This window comes from Ammodytes marinus (assembly GCF_949987685.1).
Source record: "Ammodytes marinus genome assembly, chromosome: 3".
NCBI lineage: Eukaryota > Metazoa > Chordata > Actinopteri > Uranoscopiformes > Ammodytidae > Ammodytes > Ammodytes marinus.
In genome coordinates, this window is record NC_137232.1 from 16807487 (window position 1) to 16831164 (window position 23678).

The following is a 23678-nucleotide window of genomic DNA, read 5'->3' on the forward strand; positions in this document are numbered from 1 at the left end:
ACCTCAGAACACTGCAAATAAGCAGCCACCTGTTTGTGTTTTTTTCTCACCTGCATTAGCTGCATTGAAATCTCATAGATGTCTCTGTTGGTGTCCGATGCCTTGAAGAGGACCAGATTCAGCAGTGTCACTATATCGCCCGGATAGCTTCTGCTGGTAGAGACGGAGAGAGAGAAAAATGACTATGAAGTAATGTTTCTGTATAAAAAAAATCAATGGTCAGTAATCCACATAGTGTTTGTGCTCATGTGTTTTGAAATAAAGCAAGAGAGGAAGGCCAATTTAAGACACATTAAGGGCCACTCTAAGGGGATTAGCAGACGCAACGCTTTGAAACACAAGCTAATTGGCCAATTTCCTCATTGGTAAATCTGGATGATCTGTAGAAAAACAGTATATTAACCTTATAGGCAAAAAGTTCAAATAAACTGCATTTAGAACACAACACAACACACACTCTACAAAAATAAACGATGATGAATACACAAGTGGCCTTGATTCAAACTATGTGGACAGCAGGCCAGTTGTGAGGGAAACAGGTGAGGGAGAGATTGTGAGGTTTTGTACCTGCTGCCACAGACAGTAGCAATGGCCTTGAAGCAGCCTGAGGCGAGCTGGTAGGAGCCTGTGTAGCAGCGATCCACGGCCCAGTTGAATAGGTTGACCTGGTCGGCATTGAGCTCCAGGAGCAGGATGACCACTTCACAGCCAAGCTGGTGGACCTGAGCCAGGAGCGGAGACCAAAAACACACTCTTGTGAATTTCACGTCTATTTTAAGGATCCCTTGTATTCCTGATTACACAAATAGCTGAGGCTTTGTGGATGTTTGAAAGATTTAGGGATTACGTGTAAAATGATTCCAGTAGCTTTACTTCTACAAAATGCTGACAAATTACACTTTCTTGGCTACATTCGCGGTTAATGCAACTCCGCAAGCCATTTTTAAGAAAAGATGTTGGCTCTTGTTAAAATACACATGAACATGCTTTATTTTTCATCACAGTGAAGTCATATAAAGACAATATCTGACAAATCTATTTTGAAACAAAAGTCTCCTTCACTACTTGCCAGCCCTCCTGAAAGATAATAGTGAGCTCTTGGCAAGGTCTAGTGTTGGGCTTTTTACAAGGCAGGCTTCAGCCAGCTATCAGAGGGGCTTTTCTGGGTCAGCTCTTTGTTAAAATGCACCACGGTGGTAAAGCATTGGCCACATACCCGCTGATCCTGGCAGGCTAGTATATTATCCAGCCACTTATAGAGGTATCCGTCTGGAGAGAGCCCAACGTTATCAAACACAGGCCCGCAGCACAGCACAGCAGACATGGCCTGGAGGGAACAAACGGTCAACATGTTATATACTGTACATACCAGACAAACTTATTGACATTGCACAAGACTGCACATGCACATGACTGTTCTCAGAGTTGTGTCTTAAATATTTGCTTGCTGCTACAATAGGCAACAATGCACATAGCTCAGCATTGCAGCAGGGAGAATGTGTTGATCATGTAAGTCATTGTATGTAACATTACACTGTATCAACCTACTTTTGTTTCTTTAGACCTAAAGATAGCAGTTGTGCAACAGATGTCAAAAACCTAATCTTGGTACCCAAGAGATTTTCTGGGCGGAGCACTCATTCAGAGACTGCAGATCATGAGAAAGTTTACTCAAGTGTCCTTAAGCTTGTATTTGTCTTGTGGGCTGAGTCAATACCAAGGATCAGAATTACATTCAAAGAAATATCTTGGCTGGTAGATATAGGATTTCTCTGAAGTACCACAACAAGTTTATTCAGGCGCACCTTGCACAAAAGACTGTCCCTAAAGGAAATGAGATACAATACATAGCCTACATTTCGCTGTATCACTCTATAATAGAAGGGATAAATATAAAGATATGTTTTGCTAATTTCCTCAACTATATGTCCTTTAATTGGATAAAGTCAGACATATCCACTGCCAGACCAGATTATTTTCCTACTAAATATTAGGGGCTACATTACATTTTTGAACATTTAGATTTAGGGTGTCATACTGTACGGAATGTGAAGCCCACTGAGGCAAATGTCTAGTTGTGATAACTGGCTATACAAAGATTTAGATTAAGATTTGTTGTCGCTAATATAAATATATGTGAACGTTTTATGGAAGACAACACATTTCAGGAAGTACAGTATGTTTACCTTCAGGGCACAGTATTGGTATCTTGTGATCTGGTGGTTCCTGTCACTGTAGCGGTCCAGAGGGGTGAACATGATGCTGAAGGGGCCGGCCCACTGACTGAAGAGGATGAAGAGGTGATGTCGCAGGCTCTGCTGTGGAAACAGGAAGCGCCTGTGGTGCACTGGGGAGGGGCAAGAGACAAGAAAGCCTGTTAGAAGTCTGAGAGTGTAAAATCAGCAAAATCTTTAAAGTATTTTCCGATACGATAATTAGGTGTTGACGTCCCCTGACAGATCATTAGCCATTTAGACATCAGCTGATTGGCAACCCATGAGTCATCACCTCTCCTCGCCAGCTATGTTCTTAAGCTGCACTAGTTTTTGCAGCTCTCCTTGGAATACGTCCAAATCAAGATTGATGTCAAGAAGTCTTGTGCTAACCACAGCCAATAGGAAACTTATTAGGTAATTACCCATTCCACAAATGTGTATGACAATGACAGATAGATTATATAAGGCAAATCCACATACTGTTAAAGTCAAGTTAAATCTGTTCTTGAGTTACCTGGCACACACTGGATGAGGTTGGCCACCATGGCGCTGAAGTGAGCCCGGATGTCCTTGAGGATCTCGGCATCTTTGTCATTCTCAGCTTCCAGGAGCATCCGGGTCAGATCCACATACTCCAGGAAGAGAGCGCCCAGGGCCAGGGTGTCACGTTCAAGAGCTCCGCTTGTACTTCAGGATAAAAACAAGACAAAAAAACCACCAGATTAAATTGAATCACAAACCAAACATGACCCTCTTTTTTTCCGCGCACATATTGCGCTTCAGCAAATAACAATAAAGAGTTATATGGCAAAAAGTCAAGGTTTGCATTGTGCAATGTGGGGCTCTCATTGAGTGGACTAATGACCTGCTCACCTGTCACTGATGACACCTGCATCAGCCAGCAGCTCAAAGATCCGCAGCAGCTGCAGTCTCAGCAGGTCTCGTCGCTCACGTCGCTTCTTGTTCTGTAAAGAAAAATCATCTATGTCTAAATTCCTGGTCCTAATATTATCAATCTTTACTAAGTGATTTTATAATAGTAGCATTACTGCCCACAATCTAATGCTTTGTTCAATTCAATCCAACTGTAAATACAGTATCTCACAAAAGTGAGTACACCCCTCACATTCCTTCACATTTTTCTTTATATCTTTCCATGGGACAACACTGAAGAAATGACACTTTGATACAATGTAAAGTAGTCAGTGTACAGCTTGTATAACAGTGTAAATTTACTGTCCCCTCAAAATAACTCGACACACAGCCATTAAAGCTATACTGTACGATCTGAGAGAGCTAGCATGATTTGAAATTAGCTTGTCCTCGGAGTTCCGTTTAACTCCTCCCTCTCCCCTCGGGACTCCCCCCCACCCCTCGACACACAGCCGTGCACGAGCGCTGCTGGCTGCACTTCCCAATTGCACTGTTTACCAGTGATTGTTAACATTTAACTCACACACACAAACACTCACACATAGGCTACATGCAGAAAAGGCCCCAAAGTTTATAGGTTACAGTGTTGTTATTTCTTATAGAGTGTTGAGATGAGTTTTGTTCAGTGTGGATGACAGTATAGCTGTCAGTTAGTGGCCGTGACGTCAGTCGGCCGGAGGGTCTGTCTAGTAAGTTCCTTTTCTCTTCTCTCTCGGTCAGGTGTGTGAGCGCGCATGTTGCCGCAGTAGTCGACACAGTTGAAACGTGTTTATGTGAATCACCCGTGTGTGAGTAAGTACATGCAGTCCCGATCGCTGTTATAAGTTACAGTTTATGGATGTTATTGATGGCCGCGATTCGCAGGTGGCAACAGCTGTTCTAACGTCTCCTCACGAGCGGAATGTAAGCCTGTGTCTCTTTTCCTGCGATCTATGCTGCTGTGCCTGTGAAAGAAGGAAAATAAAGAGCGGAAAAACCATACTCCTCTTCTCATGCTTATAGTCTGACGTTTTTGGCCTTAAGTGGTGTTCTGGCCGACACCTCTGAAGTGAAACCAGTGATAAGCAGATCAGCGCGGTACCGGTAGGCGACATCCACCAGTTTCCTCCGCTACACTAGGCTACATGATGAAAGATACAGAGCAGTAGCCTACTTAAAAATATAGCCTACTATTTAATCTTTGGGTTTTGGGGAAAGTAGCAAGTCTTGTCAAGTCAAAAGGCTCAAGTCACGAGTCATTGATGTTAAAGTCCAAGTCAAGTTGCAAGTCTCTTTACATTTTGTCAAGTCGAGTCTCAAGTCATCAAATTCATGACTCGAGTCTGACTCGAGTCCAAGTCATGTGACTCGAGTCCACACCTCTGGTAACTTCTGTGTAGGTTCCATTGTGTAAGCTTGTTATGCTACTTCCACTAGGTCTAGTCCACTGCCAGGTAGCCTACTACGATATGGCACGAACGCTTTCTCTGCCCTCCGTGAACGCGCTCAGGCTCGCACACAGAGGGGAGAGAACGCGCAGGATTGTGATTGGTTCATTAGATACGGGTCCATCGTCTCCGATTGGTCAGCATTTTAACAGGTTTATAGAAGGTACAGAATTTGGGGGTTTTTCGTTTCTTTTTCATTGCCCATAAGTCATTTATTGCTGTTGGGGTGTAAAAAGCACTTTTCACAACATATTAAAAAGTGCATATTGCAGATAATCTCCTATGATGCCTTTAATGTCTAAACTGCTGGCAACAAAAGTGAGTACACCCCTTAGAAAAAATTTACAAATTGGGCCCAAAGTGTAAATATTTTGTGTGGCCACCATTATTTTCCAGCACTGCCTTAACCCTCTTGGGCATGGAGTTCACTAGAGCTTCACAGGTTGCAACTGGAACCCTCTTCCACCCATTTATGACAGCATCACAGAGCTGGTGGATATTAAAGACCTTGCGCTCCTCCACCTTCCGTTTGACGATGCCCCAAAGATGCTCAATAGGGTTTAGGTCTGGAGACATGCTTGGCCAGGCCATAACCTTTACCCTCAGCTTTTTTAGCAAGCCACTGGTCGTCTTGGAGGTGTGTTTGGGGTCGTTATCATGTTGCAATACCTCCCTGCGGCCCAGTTTACGAAGGTTGAGTGCACATGGTCAGCGTCGTACACAGAGGTTGGCTTTGGAAAATAGACGTATGAATACTGCCAGCATTGCTGAAGGGCTTGAAGGGGTGGGGGGTCAACCTGTCAGTGCTCAGACCATACGCCGCACTCTGCATCATACTGGTCTGCATGGCTGTCATCCCAGAAGGAAGCCTCTTCTAAAGATGATGCACAAGAAACCCCACAAAAAGTTTGCTGAAGACAAACAGACAAAAAAAAATGTATTTTGGTCTCATCAGACCACAGGACATGGTTGCAGTAATCCATGTCCTGTGGTCTGATGAGACCAAAATACATTTATTTGGTTCAGATGGTGTTAAGAGTGTGGAGCGGCAACCAGGTGAGGAGTACAAAGACAAGTGTGTCTTGCCTAGAGTCAAGCATGGTGGTTGGAATGTCATGGTCTGGGGCTGCATGAGTGCTGCCAGCACTGGGGATCTACATTTCATTGAATTCTAACATGTACTGTGACATACTGAAGCAGAGCATGATCCCCTCCCTTCATAAACTGGGCCGCATGGCAGTACTGCAACATGATAACGACCCCAAACACCCCTCCGAACGACCACTGGCTTGCTAAAGAAGTTGAGGGTAAAGGTTATGGACTGGCCAAGCATGTCTCCAGTCTTAAACCCTATTGAGCATCTTTGGGGCATCCTAAAACGGGAGATGGAGGAGCGCAAGGACTCTAATATCCACCAGCTCCTTGATGTTGTCATGAATGGGTAGAAGAGGGTTCCAGTTGCAACCTGTGAAGCTCTAGTGAACTCCATGCCCAAGAGGGTTAAGGCAGTGCTAGATAATAATGATGGCAAAACAAAATATTGACACTTTGGGCCCAATTTGGACATTTTTTCTTAGGGGTGTACTCACTTTTGTTGCCAGCAGTTTAGACATTAATGGCTGTGTGTCGAGTTATTTTGAGGGGACAGTAAATTTACACTGTTATACAAGCTGTACACTGACTACTTGACATTGTATCAAAGTGTCATTTATTCAGTGTTGTCGCATGGAAAGATATAATGAAATATTTGAAGAAATGTTAGGGGTGTACTCACTTTTGTGAGATACTGTATATTGTGCTGTAAATACCACCAACCTCAGGTCTTCTTTCCAAAGCTTCTTTCATAAGGGGATGTAGCTCTTCCACAAGTTCCCTGTGTTGCAGCGGGTGAAATATTACCATGGATTAACAAGTCTTCATGAGGTAAAATGTCAAATGCTTTGTCAAACAACAGGCTTACACATTCAGTAAAGTTAGTGGACAGAAGTAACCTGCGGTAAGACTGTGTTTTGTTTGTTTATTCAAAGTAAACAGATTCTAGCTAAAAACTGATTTTTAGGAAACAATTTTGATGCAGCGGTACATGGCTACAAGGCACCACTCAGCCATAATCTCTTGTTTATCTCCACTCTTAATCCACACAAATGCAGGTCAAATGGAACTTGAACTACAGAGTGAATAATGGATTGTGCTCTAACTTTCATTGGACTGAGTTGTCCCATTACAAAAATTCAAAAACGACAATACAGCGACACACACAGCAGCTAAAATATTATGATCCTATGCTGCCATCCATCTTTGAAACAATGATATGTGAAAAAATATAGAGAAAAACAAACCAACATTGGTAAGATTTTTTTTTTATTTATATTGGTTTGTTATGGCTTATAACATATACAACACTGTCCTCTGATTACCTGAATATAAGGGAATTGGTGCGACCAAAGCCCAGAACTAATGACTCTGTCAACTCGATGCTATCTGCCCTCATCAGCGGAACCAACTGCTTCAGAAGCCAGGCCACAGACGGGCTCCCGATCACCTGAAAACATTAAACACACCGCGGGTCAGACAAGTTCAGTAAACCTCTTAATGCTGCACGAACACCGCTAATTACACAGGGGCTGCATTGACATGATGGCCTGTACAGTTAAGAATATATATCAGCTTCCTTTTCCTATTCATGTAAGGTAGCTGCTGTGTCATTTGATGCCTGTGAGTTTGAGTGTCAACATACTCCGTATGAACACCTGATCCTGAAGAGACAAAGCAATGGTGTGTGTGTGTGTATGTGGGGGGGGGGGGGGGGTGGGGGGGGGGGGGGGAATAAGGCCAGAGGGAGAAGGAGGAGGAGGCAGCTACCTTGTTATCGTAGCCGACACCGCTGTCAGGCGTGGCGACCGTGATCTCAGGTGTCGATACTCTCAGATGGCCTGGGCTCATGATACTGGGCTTGGCAACACCAAAGCAAAGGATCAGGTAGTTTCTCCACAGGGTGACGTAGTTGTCCCCACTGACAGACGTGCTGGTCTTCTTCGCATACACTGGGTTACTGGAGAAAGACAAAAAAATGCAAAAAATGTAATCTGATCATTATTTTTAGTTGAGCAGTTTTTAACAGGGGGATCTCCACGGTGAGCTCAGCTTTTAATATACAATGGGGAACTGGTGTCAGGTGGCTATACATAAAACAGGAACTCTAAGTAGGGATGTACATGAAATATAGAACATTTAGAAGAGTTTTTTTCCCCGGTTCCTCCTCAACTTCCTGCAGGGTTGGGAGGACACTTACTTTGGGTCCACCATAGGCATGAGCATCTGCATTCGAGTGAAGGCGTAGGGCCAGGCATAGCTGAGAGCTGTGGGGCAGTGCTTGGGCAGGTTGTCTTGTCTTAGGAGGCTGTACACACACAGCACCCAGGGGTCCTTCACTGACTGGGCAAAGATCCACACGTGAGAGGGGCTCCTGATGTCATAATGACTGTTGACCAGCAGCGCGTTCCACTCCGCCAGCCACTGTAGGTCCACGTGATGGCCGGCCTGCAAAGCCACCTGCAAAACAGGCAAAGGTCAGGGGTCAAGACTGAATAATGTCTCCAGTTAGCAAGCACCTCCCTATTCATTCTTCTGCTTACAAATAATGATTTAAATATGAGTGAGGCAGTTATAGGCATATAGGGACATTTAAGGTATCATCTCATTCTCAATAAATCTTAGCGTCACGTTATAAGATAGATGATTATATAAGTCTGTGTCAAAAGGACAACAGCTGCTCAGTTCCAGCTGTTCATTCAGTTTGTACATGTTAGATAACTAAGTGGAGCTTCAGTGTTACAGACAGCGTAAACGTCATTTGTAATTTTTGTTCAATTTAAATGATCCCTCTGATCTTTTTATGAAAGTAGCTGGAATTTCATAATTAAACAATCAAACTAGCATCTCACTTTTCTACCTGGCATGCGCTATGACCCCTTCTGGAGAAATGCATGTGTGTGGCGTGGCAGGGATACAATTGTGTCAAACTGCCTTGAGTTCATTGACAAATATAGCAACTTAACTTTATGAAGTCATGTGAAATGAATACAGTGTGAATAAACTTATGTAAAACACAAGCATATAAAGTTTGGAGTCAAGCCACCAACAGCTTACTGTGTCAGAGACTGCGACGTTGACGAAACTCTCCAGGATTACAGGGCTGAGCTGGTCCATGATCTCTATCATTGGTTTATCATCGTCCTGCAGTCGACAAAGCATAAATCATATCACAGGTCACAAACTCAGTACTCAAACTCCCCTGTGTTATGTCAGCTGAGATGATCTTTGGTCTGATTTTTACCTCCGACTGTCCGATGGTCATAAAGAGACTCCGTATCTCTTTGAGTATGGAGATGCCCAGTCTGCGTGTGCTCAGCTGACAGGAGCACAGCAGCACCAGCACCAGACCCTCCACAGCATGCAGCACAGTGGAGTGAGGACCTCGCTCTGCAGGTAACTTCAGACTTGAGTTGGTTTGCAATAGCTGGGAGATAGACATAGGAAAACAACAAAACAAAAGATGATTTCATAATCCCTTGCTTAGAATATATTTTTTTTCACTGGCAGTGACTTGGGAGGGATTATTTTTGGTATTTGATATTCCTTTTATTGTTGTTGTTTTGTTATATGAACATACGTTGTAATCTATTTATTCTTTTCATATGATCTGTCTATAAGAAATGAACAACGTTGCACCTTGTTATGACCTGAAACTTAATAAAAATAATTTGATTTAAAAGAATATAATACATTCCATTTCTACAACAGACGTTTGTCACACAGGTAAAAACAAAGTTTTAGCAGTGGCAATCAGGAGGGGAAAATAGCAGGAAAAAATACCAGTCGAATTACAAATAGTCTTGGTGAGAGGCACACAAATACGGTATGTCATCAAAGAAAACAAAGGTGTGTACCTCTGCGGTGTGTATTTTTGCCGTGTTGTGGCTCTTTCCCGGTGCAGCCAGGGTGAGTTTCCACTGTGTGAGCAGCTGCAGCAGCAGTTTGAGGGATGAATCTAAGAGTGCCGGGTGAGTGTCCTGGACCTCGCGCAACAGGAAGTTTGTGAAACCGAACAGGACATCGTCGCGCCAGTCAGGGAAATCCACCAGCAGACTCTGCAAAGAATTCTGGGCGATGAGTCGCAGCTCGTCGTCCATGTGGATCGTCAGTCTGACAAACAAGACAAAGAGGAAAAACAAAAATTAAACATGTATCTTAAGTGGAATACAATTAGGCTTTAATTTAACACTTATTTCATGACAGATACGTTCTATAAATAGTCATGGCCATCATATGTGAATAGGAAAATAACATTATCAAAGGTATCGTCAAACAATAAAATAATTGGTTGGAGATACAAACTGGAGCAGCAGGAAATTCAGGCTCTTGCCCTCCATGGCAGTTTGTTCATTCCACACAAACAATAATAACACTGACTGGTTTACATTCCAGTTAATAATGTTGTCAGATGGCCATAGAGTTTGAAATCAGTGCTTGTACCTCCTTATTGAGGGGGATGTCCCCCAAAGAGGCCACTCACCGAGAGAGCAGGTCTATAAGCTCTGGTTTGGACATCCCATCAGGCAGCATACGAGGGATGGCAGCGACACACGTCCTGAACAAGTCAATCTTGGGCTTCCTTTCACCACTGCAATAAAGGTCAGATTTTGCGTTTTACTACAACATGCTTGCTTTCAGTGTGTGTTTCAACTGTCACGTGTCAACTAAACAAGCGTTGCTATAAATAACCCTGTTTGTGTCATGCAGAGCTAATTAAGCTGGGGATGAGCTGGAGTGGTAACACATTGTATCACTCCTCTGCTGAGTCACTCTGGCGTTCGGCCAACTTGAAAATGTTTGGTCAGCAGGAGGGATGACGGTTTGGCTACTTACGTGATCATGTCCTCGGGTTCCTTGTTCAACATCTGAGCGTTGGTCATCATCATGCAGCGTCCCACCTCCTTGTCCAGGTGTCTGAGGATGTTGTCAATAGCTTTACGCACGTGGAAATAATACTGTGACATCCCTGGAGAAGTTGACAGAGAAAAAAAAGAACTTTAAATATACTGCTTATGTTGTCACTGATATGTGAGTGTGAGCAGATGCATGCCATTTCCAACATTCCCCGACCAATAGCCCGGTGTCACTCACCAATGACTTTGGCCTCCTCATCTGTCAGCGTCTTGCTCAGGTATGTCTTCTTGACTCGGAGCGTGTGCCCAGAGGGTAAAGTGCAACCAGTGTTAGGCATGGGAGGCTCGCCGTCCTTCTGCTGCAGTTTATCGGCTACGACCAGGAATGCTCTCAGACCAATATTCATTCTCTGGACAGAGGAGAAGCAGTTTGGATATCAATTTACAATTTACTGTATTAATAGTCCCAATGAGAAACGAACACTGAAACGCCACTTCAGCAGAAAAGATTCAATTTCAACAGCAGTGCCTACAGTTACAGGAAGTTACCTAGCAACAGTAGTCTATGCTATTGTAGGCACATTTTTAAATAGATTTGCTGCTATACAATCGAGAACAATTCAGTGATGTTAAGTTGCAAGTCCTGTTGATAGTAGTATATAGTAGCTCCTATGTGCATTGATGTGAATACCAGTCACCTACTCTTCATTTTCTTTGTGAAATATAAATTAATAAAAAGGAGCCAAGGAAACTTTATCTGCGTCAGTATTATTCAATTATGATCAGGACTAGATTAGAAAACATTATTAAGTAAATGTTGAATCCATACCTCTGGATTAAGACTAAAGGCTTTCGCGGGTTTCCCAACACAAAGAAGGTCAAAGATAATCTCTTTCATGGCAAAATCAAGTCTTTCCTGGAATGAAATAAAAGGGGAAGAAATTTGTTTTAATATGATGTCAAGAGATCTTATTGAGTTTCAGTAAGATACAATACTGGCTCTAACAAGGAGTTCCATGAAATACTGTTAGTGACATTTATATAATGCCATATAGCATGCCATTGTGTTTACCTGTGCAATAAACTGAATGATTTTGACAAAGATATTGAGAGGCATGTCTCTTGGTACCACACTGCGGGATCCTTTGGGGAAAAGTGTTGTTATAATTGTGTTGAGGCGACTGTGGAAACAGAGAACAGATGGTGTTATGAGCATACCTCTTACAAGCATCAAACAGGTTGTGTTAAATGACATAGAGACATTCTCATTCTGCCCCATTGGCAATAGATAGCAAAGGAACAAGAGCAAATGGAATCCACACATGTCAGTTAGAGATATTTACCCCTGCGTTGCAGTGTTGCTCTCGCACTTGATTCTGATCATGTAGACCCACAAAAGTCGATACAAGGACTCCAGTGCAACACGAGCCATTTTAGGATCTCTGCTCTGTAATACAATGATAGTTATAAAAGAAAATCAGGAATAGAACAATGCTGGAAGAAGTATCACAAAAAATGACATTTTATTGTAGGCAATGATAGAAGAACAAGATTACAGAGTTGAATACTGTAGTACTAGTAACACTATGCTATCAATGATTTAAAAAAGAGTAATTACTGACTAAAACATTCAACACACTACAATCATGCCTTAAATATACAAAAATACCACAAAACAAGTTTCTGTTTGACTTCATTGATGAAACATATTGTGTGTAACACTGATGCATATTTGTACAACTTATTCCTCTGATATAAACAAAATAGCTCTGTAACTGTGGATTAAAGGCGGCTGGTTCCCAGGTTACCTTCAGATTTGAGAGGCAGTTGTTAAGGAAGACATGCCATCTGTTAAGGAAGAACTGTTTCTGGCTGACACACAGCAGGCACGTCACCAGCGGGTAAAACGCCTGTGAAGAGAACAGGCAGTGCAGCTTAGATCTCTTTTTATCGTATATGGCATTGTTTCAAGAGCTTTACACACAGACTTAAAAATAGGCTGAACACTTAGTAGTTTCCACATTTATTATTCAAGCTTATCCTTTGAGAGGATAATCTGAGGAGGTATACATTATGTCTATACCATTTCTCCAAGACTGCGATTTAAGACGTGAGCCAGTTTTTTTCTTTTTGAAGACATACTGAGGTTTTTCTCCCTTTTTTCTTCTTTTTTTTGCTGACAATGCCTCGCTCATAAAATGTGACTTTGAGCCATAATCGCTGCCTCGGGGGGAATGTAGGCCTTCTGTAAGAGCAAAACTGCATAATACGGGTTGTTGTCTCTCTGTTTCACAGTGAACCGCTGTGGTGAAATGCTTTATTGAAGACACACCGCTTTCATGCTTGTTTTTTTATACTTTGAAAAAAAGAAGGCTGAATGTCTTCCCCTCATAAATTATTTCCAGCGTGGAGAGGGAGAACATTACTAAAAGGGTGACCTTGAAATGCTTGAGGATTCACAGAGAGACCACTGGCATCCAGGGCAATCCAAGCATGCGACAACAGAGGGTGTCAGAGTGGAAACGGGGAGATAAACAAAAACAAACACCACTGCCAAAGAATCAATGTCAGTTTGTCTTTTTTTTTTGCTAGAGGAACTCACCAGCGAGTGCTTTTTTCTGGAGGACAAGTCCAGGGTTGTGTCATATAAGCTGTCCACGAAGTTCCTCAGGCAGGGTACGTTCACCTCGTTCTTCACGGCCTAGGGTGACATCACACAAGGTCACATGACAACGTCTACAGGGTATTGCTCTCTTACTATTTAAATTAAAATGACGTGTAATGCAACATGTACTGGAGGAAAACAAACGTACTGCAGCAACAGGAACCAAGATTTCAACAAAGAGACCCGCCAAAGCGTGTTTTATGTCCTTATCCTTGACTTCCAGGAAATACTTGGCGCACTCCTATGGAAAAGAGTAAAATGTTATATCACTTTAAATCTACTATCAATTAATTTTTTCTTTGTGAATGAGTGGTTTATGTAGGAAAGGCAAAAAATGCCTTGAAATGAATTTGTATTTGTGTGAAATCAATTGATGTGAAATGTATGTTGATCCGTTGCATTCACACACATTGTTAAAGGAATACTTCACCCATACGGAACCAGCGTTCTATCATTATAAAATAAATATTATAATATAATGAATGAGGTTTTTCTTCCCTCAGTCTTCCCTTAGTCTTCCCTTGGCCCAGCTGTCCTATTAATCCTAACCCTTACTGTGATGTCACAAGAAGGAAACTGTAGGGTTAGACAGTGAGACCATAACATACTCTTTCTGCCTTTTCTCAGGCTAAGATGATCCGATTTAATTATTTTTTGTACATTTTTACTAAATAGGATCTCCAAGTTCAATACACCTTCATATTCCAACCGGTGAAGTAGGCCTTTAAGTTTGTTCCATATAAATACAACTATTCATCCATTCAAGTCTATATATTACTATATAGTATGTCTATATACATTGAAATATTGTTCAGCAACTAATGCCTGTTGTACCTGCATGAACTGAAATGAGGCTTCGAAATCCTCGACAGGATACATCTTAATTCTGAAGAACTTGACCCCCATGATGAGACTGATGGTACTCTGGATTACGTATGGACTCTGCTCTTTCTGACGCAGCTCCTTTAGCTCAGTCATGAACTTCTTCTTCACAGCAGGAAACCTAAGAGAGAGAGAGAGAGAGTGAGAGAGAGAGAGAGAAAGAGAGAAAATAAAATGAAATTCTAAATAAAGACATGCTTGCCTTAGGCAAAAAAATAAATCCCCAAATCAGCACTTCCACTTTCCACTTCCACTCTGGTAGAATACAGTCACAATGTTGAGAGGGCACACCTCCCAAAAATATCATCCCCCCTTCACAGCACCCTAAAAATGCAGACTGTGAGTCTGTGCACCAAGATGAACTCCTCGTCCAGCAGCTGATCCCTTGTCTAAACTGAGCCAGAGACGTGATTCTTTAGCTGGTCTAAATTTGGAAGATAATTCATCATTGAGGGGCTTATATGAGCATCTCTTCACTTCTTCACTGGTAGCTAGTCAAATACTCATAAGATACCGAATACAGCTTTTTTCTCCAGCTTGCTAATGTAAGGAGGAACTGTTCATTGTTTCTACATACAAAAGCATAACATACAAAAGCTGATGAAGAGAATAGATTGATTGATTTAATTTTATTCCAGACACAGAGAAAAACGGTCCATAATACAATACAAAAACAGTAAAAAGACAAACAACAATAAAAAAGACTAAAAAAGACTCCAGCTGTCAGTTCCACACTACACAAAGAGTGTTCAGATATTAGCATATAGGCTAAAGCGCCAATGGTTCCATAATGTGGAAGTGAACCTAACCGCACTCATTGTAGGGTTCACTAGAGTTGTGATTATGCCATTACATGACTCCGATAGTCTACACATACATCTGTACATAAGATTCCTGAGCACAGCAGGACAGGTGGGCACATTAACACTGACAAACATTTGGCTTGCACTGCTCCAACGTGGCATATGAAGCAGCAGCCTCATGCCATCATTATATGCTACATTGAGTTTCTGCATACTGCTTTTCTTATAGCGTCGCCACAAGTGGGCAGTATACATTGGGGTGCAAAAAGCTCTAAAAAGAGTGGTCTTCACAGACAATGAACACATACTAAACTTGCGCTTCAACATATTAGCTTGTGCATACATCATACAGTACTGTCTGCGGATGTCCCTGTCGTCAGACAGGTCAGCAGTTATAAAGTTCCCTAAGTATTTGACCTCCTCACATACTTTAAGGACAGCACCGGACAGAAGAAAATCAGGAACCAACAGTTTATTGTCCTCCCTGCTTCTAGCGATCATGATATTGCTCTTTTTGGAGTTGTACTTAATATCAAAGTCTGCACCATATTGGGAGCAGACCCTTATCAGCTGTTGGAGGCCAGCACTGTATGGACAAAGAATCACCAGATCATCTGCGTACATCAGGTGGTTGATAATGGTGTTCCCGATCATACAGCCTGTTCCACAGTTATTTAGCAGCTTTGAAAGATCATCCAAATAAATATTAAAAAGAAAGGGAGATAAAATGCTTCCCTGCCTAACTCCGTTACTTACATTGAATGGGGCAGACATAGAGTTACCCCATTTCACATACATAGACTGATGAGCATACCAAAAAGCCAAGATTCTAACTAAATATTTGGGAACCCCTCGGTTGTACAGTTTGAGGAATAGCTTCTCATGATTCACACGATCAAAGGCTTTTGAAGCATCAATAAAACACATAAAAATTGTGGAATTTTGCCTGTTATACACATCAAGTACCTAATTTAAGGCAAAAATACACATATCTGTGCCATGTTTAGGTTTAAAGCCGAACTGGTTGTCAGAGGTCAATAGAAAATGCTCCAACCTATTCAGTATAATCCTCTCCAAGACCTTGGATAAAACACTGGCCAGAGCTATAGGCCGGTAGTTATCCGAGCTGTTAATTTTTCCAGCTTTGTCTTTAATGATGGGCACTAATGTGACAGATAAAATAGAATCAGGTAGAATACCATGGGTTAAGAACCCAGTGAAACAAATAGCAATTAGGGGGCATAGTTTTCTACTTGCATGTTTTAAGTGCTCCGCAGATATCTTATCCATACCACAAGCCTTATTATCTTTTAGCATCATAATAGCATCATATATCTCTTGAGGGTAAACCATCACGTCTTCATTGCTATCAATGTTACTCGCTGTGAAAGAGTTACTTTTAACACAGTTGAGGAGATCATAAAAATGTTTCTGCCACAACTGAGTAATTTTCTCTGAGCCGCTGACACCATCAATATTTGTTGGTAACGATGTTTTACAATTATTAATTCTTTTGATTTCTTTCCAGAAATCAACAGGACTATTGTATTGCAGTTTCTTTGCAAGAGAGTCAGACCTCATTGTATTTTCATTCCTCTTAATGAAACGTAGTGCATATTTAAATTTTGCATTTGCATGCTTCTTATATTCAAATAAGGGACCATGTTTATGTCTGCCTGACTCAACCCATGCTTTGAAGGCCTTTCTTGCCTCAGCATGAATCTCTTCCACAAATAACTAATTTAAACATATTTAATACAGCATTGATCTATCTGGAGATATTCCAAATAAAATAATGAATCATATTTGATTGATTTGAGTTCACTGTAACATTATTGACATCTATCTTCCTTTCTTGACTTCTGAGAAAAAGTAAAGATAGATATTTAAGCCTCTCAAAGTAGTATCTCCTCCAGGAAAATGAAGCATTGTGGGCTATGGAGAGGAGGTATGCAGTGTGCTCACAGACCATATCTCTATTTTAGGGGTTTGGTCCTTGCCGCAATGATCTGAAAACCTCAAATAAACACACATCCATTTCCAGTCCTAGTTTGGTGTGAAGGGTTCCTGCCCAAAAGTGTGTTGTCCCTAGAGAGTATGTTCCAGTCTCCTGAACCGGGGAATGCATTACGAGTGGTAACACACCATTATGATGTGGCATGGCACCAGTGTCCAACAGTGCAGAGGACAGAAAAGAGAGAAAAACAATAATAGTTGGTTATATAATAGCATAGTTCTGTCTTTTCTACTTACTTTGACTGGGCTAATACTCCTATGATTTCAGCATAAAGGTCTGCTACAGTGTGCATGTTGCCAGTGTTTGGACCATGATACCTGTTGGGGAAAAAACAACATAAGAAAAAGGTAAACATATGTTAGAGTAACTTAAAACTATGAAGGAAAAAAGGAATGGTGCTTGAGAGAGATAGACAGCTTACCCTTCTTTGTATCTAAAGTGCTTAAAGGCTAAGTTAATGACTTCATTGACCAAACTGTCAAGGACCGGATGGAGCGGCATCTAGTTAGGAATAAGGAGACACAACAGCATATCAATAAAGGCTCAATAAACATATTTTTCAAACTAATGGGCATATTATGTTCCTAATGTTTCAGCAGCAGCAAATCAGAACAGCTCTCCTAAAGTGATTTTTTAAATCATAAACATAAAAGATAAACCCAGTAGCCTTTGTGAACAGCAGAGCTAAGTCAAATCACCTGTTTCAAAACCTCTATAAGTACAAGAGAGAAGATGAAGTCAATGGCCAAATCCCTCCTTTCAAGTAGATAATCTCTCTGCTGCTCGTCGCTGTTAGAGAGAGAACAGACAAGAGCAACAGGTTTGCCACGCTCCCAAAATGCATTGCAATTTTTTATTTTTTATTTTTACATCAAATATACAGGTTTTGTATGCATGTCACACGGAGCAATCAACTTAATGCCTCTCACTTTTTGGACTTGGTGTTGGCTCTTGGCCGGTACTCGTGCAGCTCCTCGTCCAGCCCATTCTGTCTTTTGTACCAGTCGAACAGAGTGCGCAGGATGGAGGGGAGGCAGTACTCAGCCAGAGAGCTCATGGTGCTTATCAGCTGAAACAAGCAAGACATGCAGCGTTCAAGTGCGTGTTTGGGTTTTGGCAGGTTAACATACCAAAGTAAGAGATAAGAATCAGTGTTTCCTTTGTTTATCTGGGCAGCTATGTAAACAGAAAATCAAACAGCACAAGAGAAACCATTTACATTTGATCATATTGGCTACATTTGAACAATAAACAGTCACGTGAGGCAGTTTTTTAAGGTAAAGTCCAAAGTTATTGCATGTAAGGCATATTTATCAATCCAAATTGAAGATATTGTTACAGAAATGAGATGTAGATGAGGCGGGCTATGCTCTGGTGGTTCTCCGGACACATTAAGCAAGATCGTTTGATATGGCCACATGTATCATTTCTTTTCAATCAGATTTTTGTAAAAGCTTAATTAGCCACCCGACTTTGATATCATGAATTGATTTCTTTTTACTATTTTATAGCAGGTTTACAGAGGCTTTAAGGGAGAGAAATGAGACTGAAGGGGTAAGCTTGTCCTCATTGGGACTGTAGTATGCGGAGGGCCAAGGTGCCCATGGGGGCAGCTAGCCTCTCCTCAGTCTTGGGGGGAGGGAGAGGGAGAGGAAGGGCCGGGCACACAGGAAGGGAGGAGAGTCTGGTGGCTCGGGGGCCGGGGGAACACAGCGAGCCCTTCATTCAGCACCAGGCCGGAGAAGAATCCTGGCTCTGTGCGGCTGGCTGAATGGCCTCACGCAGCAGCACAAACACGCCCCTGTAGCCTGTGAAAAGGGCCTTCTCTCTCTGCACAGCCACAGACCTGCTGGACTGACACACCTAGCGCAGGAGTCAGTGCCAGCTCTCAAGGTAAACACTCCCTGCCCTTGACTGGAGCTGAAAAGACCTATTGGGGGATGTGAGCATGGCTTTCACCCATCAGCTCTTTCATGGTGTCACACACAGGGGCAGCATTTAATAAAACTGACCTGTCGAGGTGCTCATAGGGAGAGGCAAACAGATATGTGTTGTTTTATCATAATGGCTTGCAGGTTATGATGTAGGCAATACAAATACTACCACAAAAACAGCACCTCATCCTTTTATATAATGGAGAAATGAAAACAAACCGCACGTTTAGTCAACAACAGCAACGCTTATCATCAGTTTTTGCAATGTCAACGCACTTACTTGGTCAAACTGAGGATCTTCTCCCCTCTGCAGTGACTTTGTTAATGGCTTCTCCTAAAATAAAAAAAAGAAAGCGAATTAATTAATTAGAACTTTTTCGTGGGTTTTCTTATTTGTACAAATTCAAAGTGGCAAAGTTCTCTGAAGTCTGGTGTGAAGCTCATAAATCTGCCGGCCCTGTCGCGAAGGACTGTAGAGTATTTTTGAAACAGGGACTCATTACAATCTGGCTAATGAGAGAGCCATCAATCAGTCTGATGCCAAGCATGAGCGGGGCAGGGTCACATATTAGAGATGGGACATTCATGACAGCTCCCATTATTACAGTCTTCTATCATCTGAGATAATGGCCTCCATGAGGGATTTGGGTTGAACACAATATTCTTCTAAGCTCTGTTGGATGGTGTCCTGACTTCTGATTATCACATCATAGAAGCACACCCTATATGTTAGTAGATTAAGGCTGGTTTTGTTCAGATATGAACAGGACGGTGAATTTAATGATATTATTCACTTCCTGATAAATGCTGCCTTCATGTTTTTTTTAGAATTATGTTCAAAACATTGAAGGACCTGGAGACCTGCTTGGCAACACAGGTTACACCTGAACAAAACATTAATTTGTCAACTTCTTTAAACGTTACAATTTTGGGTAACTATAGCATGGCGCTAGCTGCTAACTCAATTATCATCCTGAGTCTGAATGTAATTGTTAACAGTGATGTTTAACCTTAAAATATTTAATTAATTTTTTGGCCTTGAGATATTTCTAACTGGTTCAATAAAGCAGGCATTTGTTTAGTCCATTTAATAGTGCACAATCAGTATTTATTTTTCCACTATACATTACTGAAAATGTGCCCAGATCACAGAAATTACAAACCAAACAATCTAACTCACATTATGTCAGAAATAAGGTGCTATCTGATTACATTGCTATAATGCTAACACAATTAAAATGAAGAGGAATGCGGACAATTGTTAGGAAGGCTTAATTTGAGCTTTAGGTGTTATGCTCTATCACACAACACTGGCCGGATGTATTCCTACACTTTTGGAGTGTATCTAACAGTGTTAACATCCACACTTAACCCACAGTTGCCATCTATTCTATCCTTGTACAAATCAAAGCATCTGCTGTCCTTCACCTTTTTTGCCACTATGCTCTGATGGATAGTTCCCTCTGATGTCTCGTTAGCCTCACAGAAAACCGCATCACTTACTTGACGATTAATCTAAATAGCTAACTCTGTCTGATGTGTCTGACATTGACTGTGTGTGGGCTGATGGTAATGTCACTGTGTGTCTCTCTCTCTCTCTCTCTCTCTCTCTCTCTCTCTCTCTCTTTGCAGCTGGAATGCCAACTAAGCCCCCACGCTATAATAAATCCTTTAGCTTTTGGACAAACGCTTGCACCTGAGGAGCCCGTCCGTGATAGAATGACAGGAAAGTCGATGCCCGCTGCACTGTCAGGCCTCAAAGGATTTTACTGCCCTTTGTTGAAGACTGGTAAAGCAAAAATGTGTATTGTGTATTTCATCATCTTACAGACTTAGCATTTTACTACAGTATATTCATTTTCTGCAACTTAGTTATTATGTACTTCTGCTCTGTATATAGATTTATTGTAATTTTTTCTGTGTTCGATAAATTAATTAACAACGGATTATTCAACATGATGGATTCAGTTGAACAAATATGAGCAGAATCAACAAGTGTAGTGTACTGTACGCAAATAAATACAAGGCCGGGCTACAACAAATGACTCTGCCAGGTTTCCACTAAGAGGAAAGCAAAGTGAGACACATGCTCCCTGTAGTTCTCTGTAGGGAGCTACGCTGGAACGAGGGGTGGTGGTAATTAACACTTCCCTGTGGACCAATGACTAACAGCTTCCTGGAAATCACAAACTGGTGACGGCCTGTTCATAGCAGCCACGAGTAAACCGACAATCTATCAGAGCTGTATAACAAACATAATCATATTGTTTCAATATTATTACACAAGTATCGATAACAGCCCTGGGATCTGCAGGGTGGTATTTCTGTTTGAAATATTTGCACCTGAATATGAATTTTAGGTCTGCGTTTAGTTTTAATTTAGTTTACTTTTGCATTGGTAACTTTATTTGGTGTTAATGTTTTATTTCCTGTATACTGTATATACCGTATAGCCATTTTTTTGTGGACTTTTAGTAGCACTTGATGATTGCTAATGTGGTTCTAGGAGCAGGTGGTGAGAGGTGCCCACACTAACACACAGCGGCTCTTCCCTGTCTGCCTGTCTGTCTGTCAACACATTTTTGTAGGACATCTGTTGCTGTCAAGCCTACCAATCAGCTTCAACCTCCACTGGACAAAAAGGATCTCGATTCATCTCTCAATTTCAGGAAGGCTCATTAGTCATTACCTTTGGTCACAATATAAAGACAGAGACTTTTATCTTCAGGTATTAGGCACTTTGTCTATTGAATTTGGATAAGGGCTGCAACAAGCGATTATTTTCCTTTTCGAGTAATCTGATCATGATTTTCTCAATTAATTGTTTGGTCTATAAAAATGTAGATAATACTGAAGTTACACTCCCCCCTCCCCCCAAAAGAGTCAAATATGACGTCTTCAGGTGGCTTTGTCTGCCAAACAGTAAAAAAGTCAAAGATATTAACTGATTTGATATTTTATATATTTTGTTTTAATCAATTTATTGTTTTCTAATTGTTCATGTTCTAAATCCAGCCTATTGAGAACATTCTCTAGACTAATTCAAAGCTTGAGAGTCAGAATACCTTTTTATTTTATACCTTTTAGAGACTTGACAAAACATTTAGATATTGACACAAACATATAATTATTTTCTGACATTTCCCAAGCCCAAAATCCTAAAATTCCAGCCTTTTCTGTTCTGTTCTTTTATAAATTTCATAGACTAAACAATAGACTGATTAAAGGAAAAACAATCAGCAGATTAAACGATAATAAAAAAAAAGGGTTGTTAGTTGCAGCCCTGCTGTAAGTCACTATGAAGTACAATTCACTGAACTGAACAGCCAAGTGAGGTTGATATTATCTGATTCTCCCAGAGCTTATAACTATAGTAAACTGAATGTGCTGAACACAGCAGAAGCCTGTAAACACTGAAGCTTGCACTATGAAGCAAAGTAAAGATTCCACAGTTTGTCCCAGTGCTGCTGATGGAGCTGCTGCTTTAAACAAAACTTCCTATGAGGCCTTCAGCTGACAGCAATTTAACATGACAAGGTAGTTAGAAGCTCTGCTTTTGTGTGTGTGTGTGTGTGTGTGTGTGTGTGTGCATGCCCGAGGCCCTGACAGTGATATATCACTGTGCAGTCTGAACGGTTAAGGGCTTCATTAGCAGAAGCCAGGCTGCCTCTTGTCAAAATTTAAAATATTTATGTCATTCATCACAAATCAGGTGATAACAGCTGACAGAAACCTTCTACATCAAAAGTTACTGTATGGCAGTTTGAGATTGTGTAGAAACTTGTTATGTTTTTTGGCAGTATTGGAAATAAACCACATACAGAACATTTATCCAGGTACTGTATATACATGTAAGTACAATTTAGAGGTATTTTAAGTAGATCAATATACTGTATACATGTACATTTTCCACTTCCACTTTAGCACAGACTATTACTGCCAAACCGGCTCCTGCGGGCCTGTCCATCAGGCTGCCTGTCTGACCTATTATTGGTTTACAACCTGGGGGTCGGGACACCCGCAAAGGGTCATGAGTTGATTAAGAGGGCAGCAAACAAGACATAAACTGCAACTACAACTGCAAATAGAAATCTTTGTATCAAGGATGTAGCAGAGCACAATGTCAAAACCTCGCCTCCCCCTGTTAATACCAATAGCCTATTTTTTTTGATTTTGTCGAAACTGCTGAAGGAAAATCTTCTCCATCAAAAAATACACTCACCAGCGGCTCAGCCATGATGATGCGTATCTTGCGCTCTGACACGGTGGTGAAGTTGGCGAACAGGCTCTTGAGGACGTACTCGCCCGGCTTGCTCTCCGGGTCGATGCTGATGGGCATCATAGCTGGTGGACCCTTCTCTCCCTGAGGATAGCACACTGGAGGGAGGGGGGGTTTACTGTATCCGTTCCCCACGGGCGAGGCTGCGGAAACACACAGAAAGATAGTCAAACATTACCAACTGATACACAAATAAGTAGGGGTGTAAATAGCTGGTTTCATCACGATACAATATTAGATACATACTGTAGTCTGCAGCGATACAAATTCGATTCAATACGATTGAGGGGCAGGCGATCGATATGAGACGATATCATATGCCCATTTAACACAACCTGTTATATTTATATATTCGCCAATGAATCAATATATTGAACAATATTGATGAATCGTTACACCACAACAAATGAGTGGGACAAGATCAGCTGCAGATCTGTTTACAAAGAGAGATGACCTAATAGAGTACTACTGAGAAGTTCCCAAACATGGACATGAAGTTCCCAACATGTTGATCATTCCTGAGGGAGACTGTCCAAAGGGCACTGGCTTGCCCTGACACGGCTCTTTCTTTCCT

At 41.5% G+C, this 23678-nt stretch overlaps 1 protein-coding gene across 5 annotated transcripts in view; it reads right to left on the reverse strand.

The window, feature by feature from the left end:
• The window catches only part of frya (furry homolog a), a 53659-nt gene that overhangs the window by 19817 nt on the left and 10164 nt on the right, over positions 1-23678 (reverse strand). For 3 of the 5 annotated variants that reach the window (XM_080054068.1, XM_080054067.1, XM_080054070.1), the window contains exons 2-30: positions 23048-23247; positions 19106-19159; positions 17821-17960; positions 17590-17680; positions 17313-17392; positions 17128-17208; positions 14024-14192; positions 13338-13430; positions 13127-13225; positions 12333-12434; positions 11868-11971; positions 11597-11705; positions 11354-11440; positions 10763-10934; positions 10505-10637; positions 10152-10259; positions 9526-9781; positions 8913-9095; positions 8726-8812; positions 7869-8128; positions 7439-7628; positions 6994-7118; positions 6392-6449; positions 3090-3181; positions 2731-2903; positions 2187-2347; positions 1217-1327; positions 568-722; positions 51-150 (exon numbers count right to left, since the gene is read on the reverse strand). In XM_080054068.1, coding sequence (XP_079910194.1) covers positions 51-150; positions 568-722; positions 1217-1327; positions 2187-2347; positions 2731-2903; positions 3090-3181; positions 6392-6449; positions 6994-7118; positions 7439-7628; positions 7869-8128; positions 8726-8812; positions 8913-9095; positions 9526-9781; positions 10152-10259; positions 10505-10637; positions 10763-10934; positions 11354-11440; positions 11597-11705; positions 11868-11971; positions 12333-12434; positions 13127-13225; positions 13338-13430; positions 14024-14192; positions 17128-17208; positions 17313-17392; positions 17590-17680; positions 17821-17960; positions 19106-19159; positions 23048-23247 — 3773 coding nt within the window. Of the gene's footprint in view, positions 1-50; positions 154-567; positions 723-1216; positions 1328-2186; positions 2348-2730; positions 2904-3089; positions 3182-6391; positions 6450-6993; positions 7119-7438; positions 7629-7868; positions 8129-8725; positions 8813-8912; positions 9096-9525; positions 9782-10151; positions 10260-10504; positions 10638-10762; positions 10935-11353; positions 11441-11596; positions 11706-11867; positions 11972-12332; positions 12435-13126; positions 13226-13337; positions 13431-14023; positions 14193-17127; positions 17209-17312; positions 17393-17589; positions 17681-17820; positions 17961-19105; positions 19160-23047; positions 23248-23678 lie in introns of all 5 variants that reach the window. The other 2 variants (XM_080054066.1, XM_080054069.1) reach the window with 1 other exon arrangement.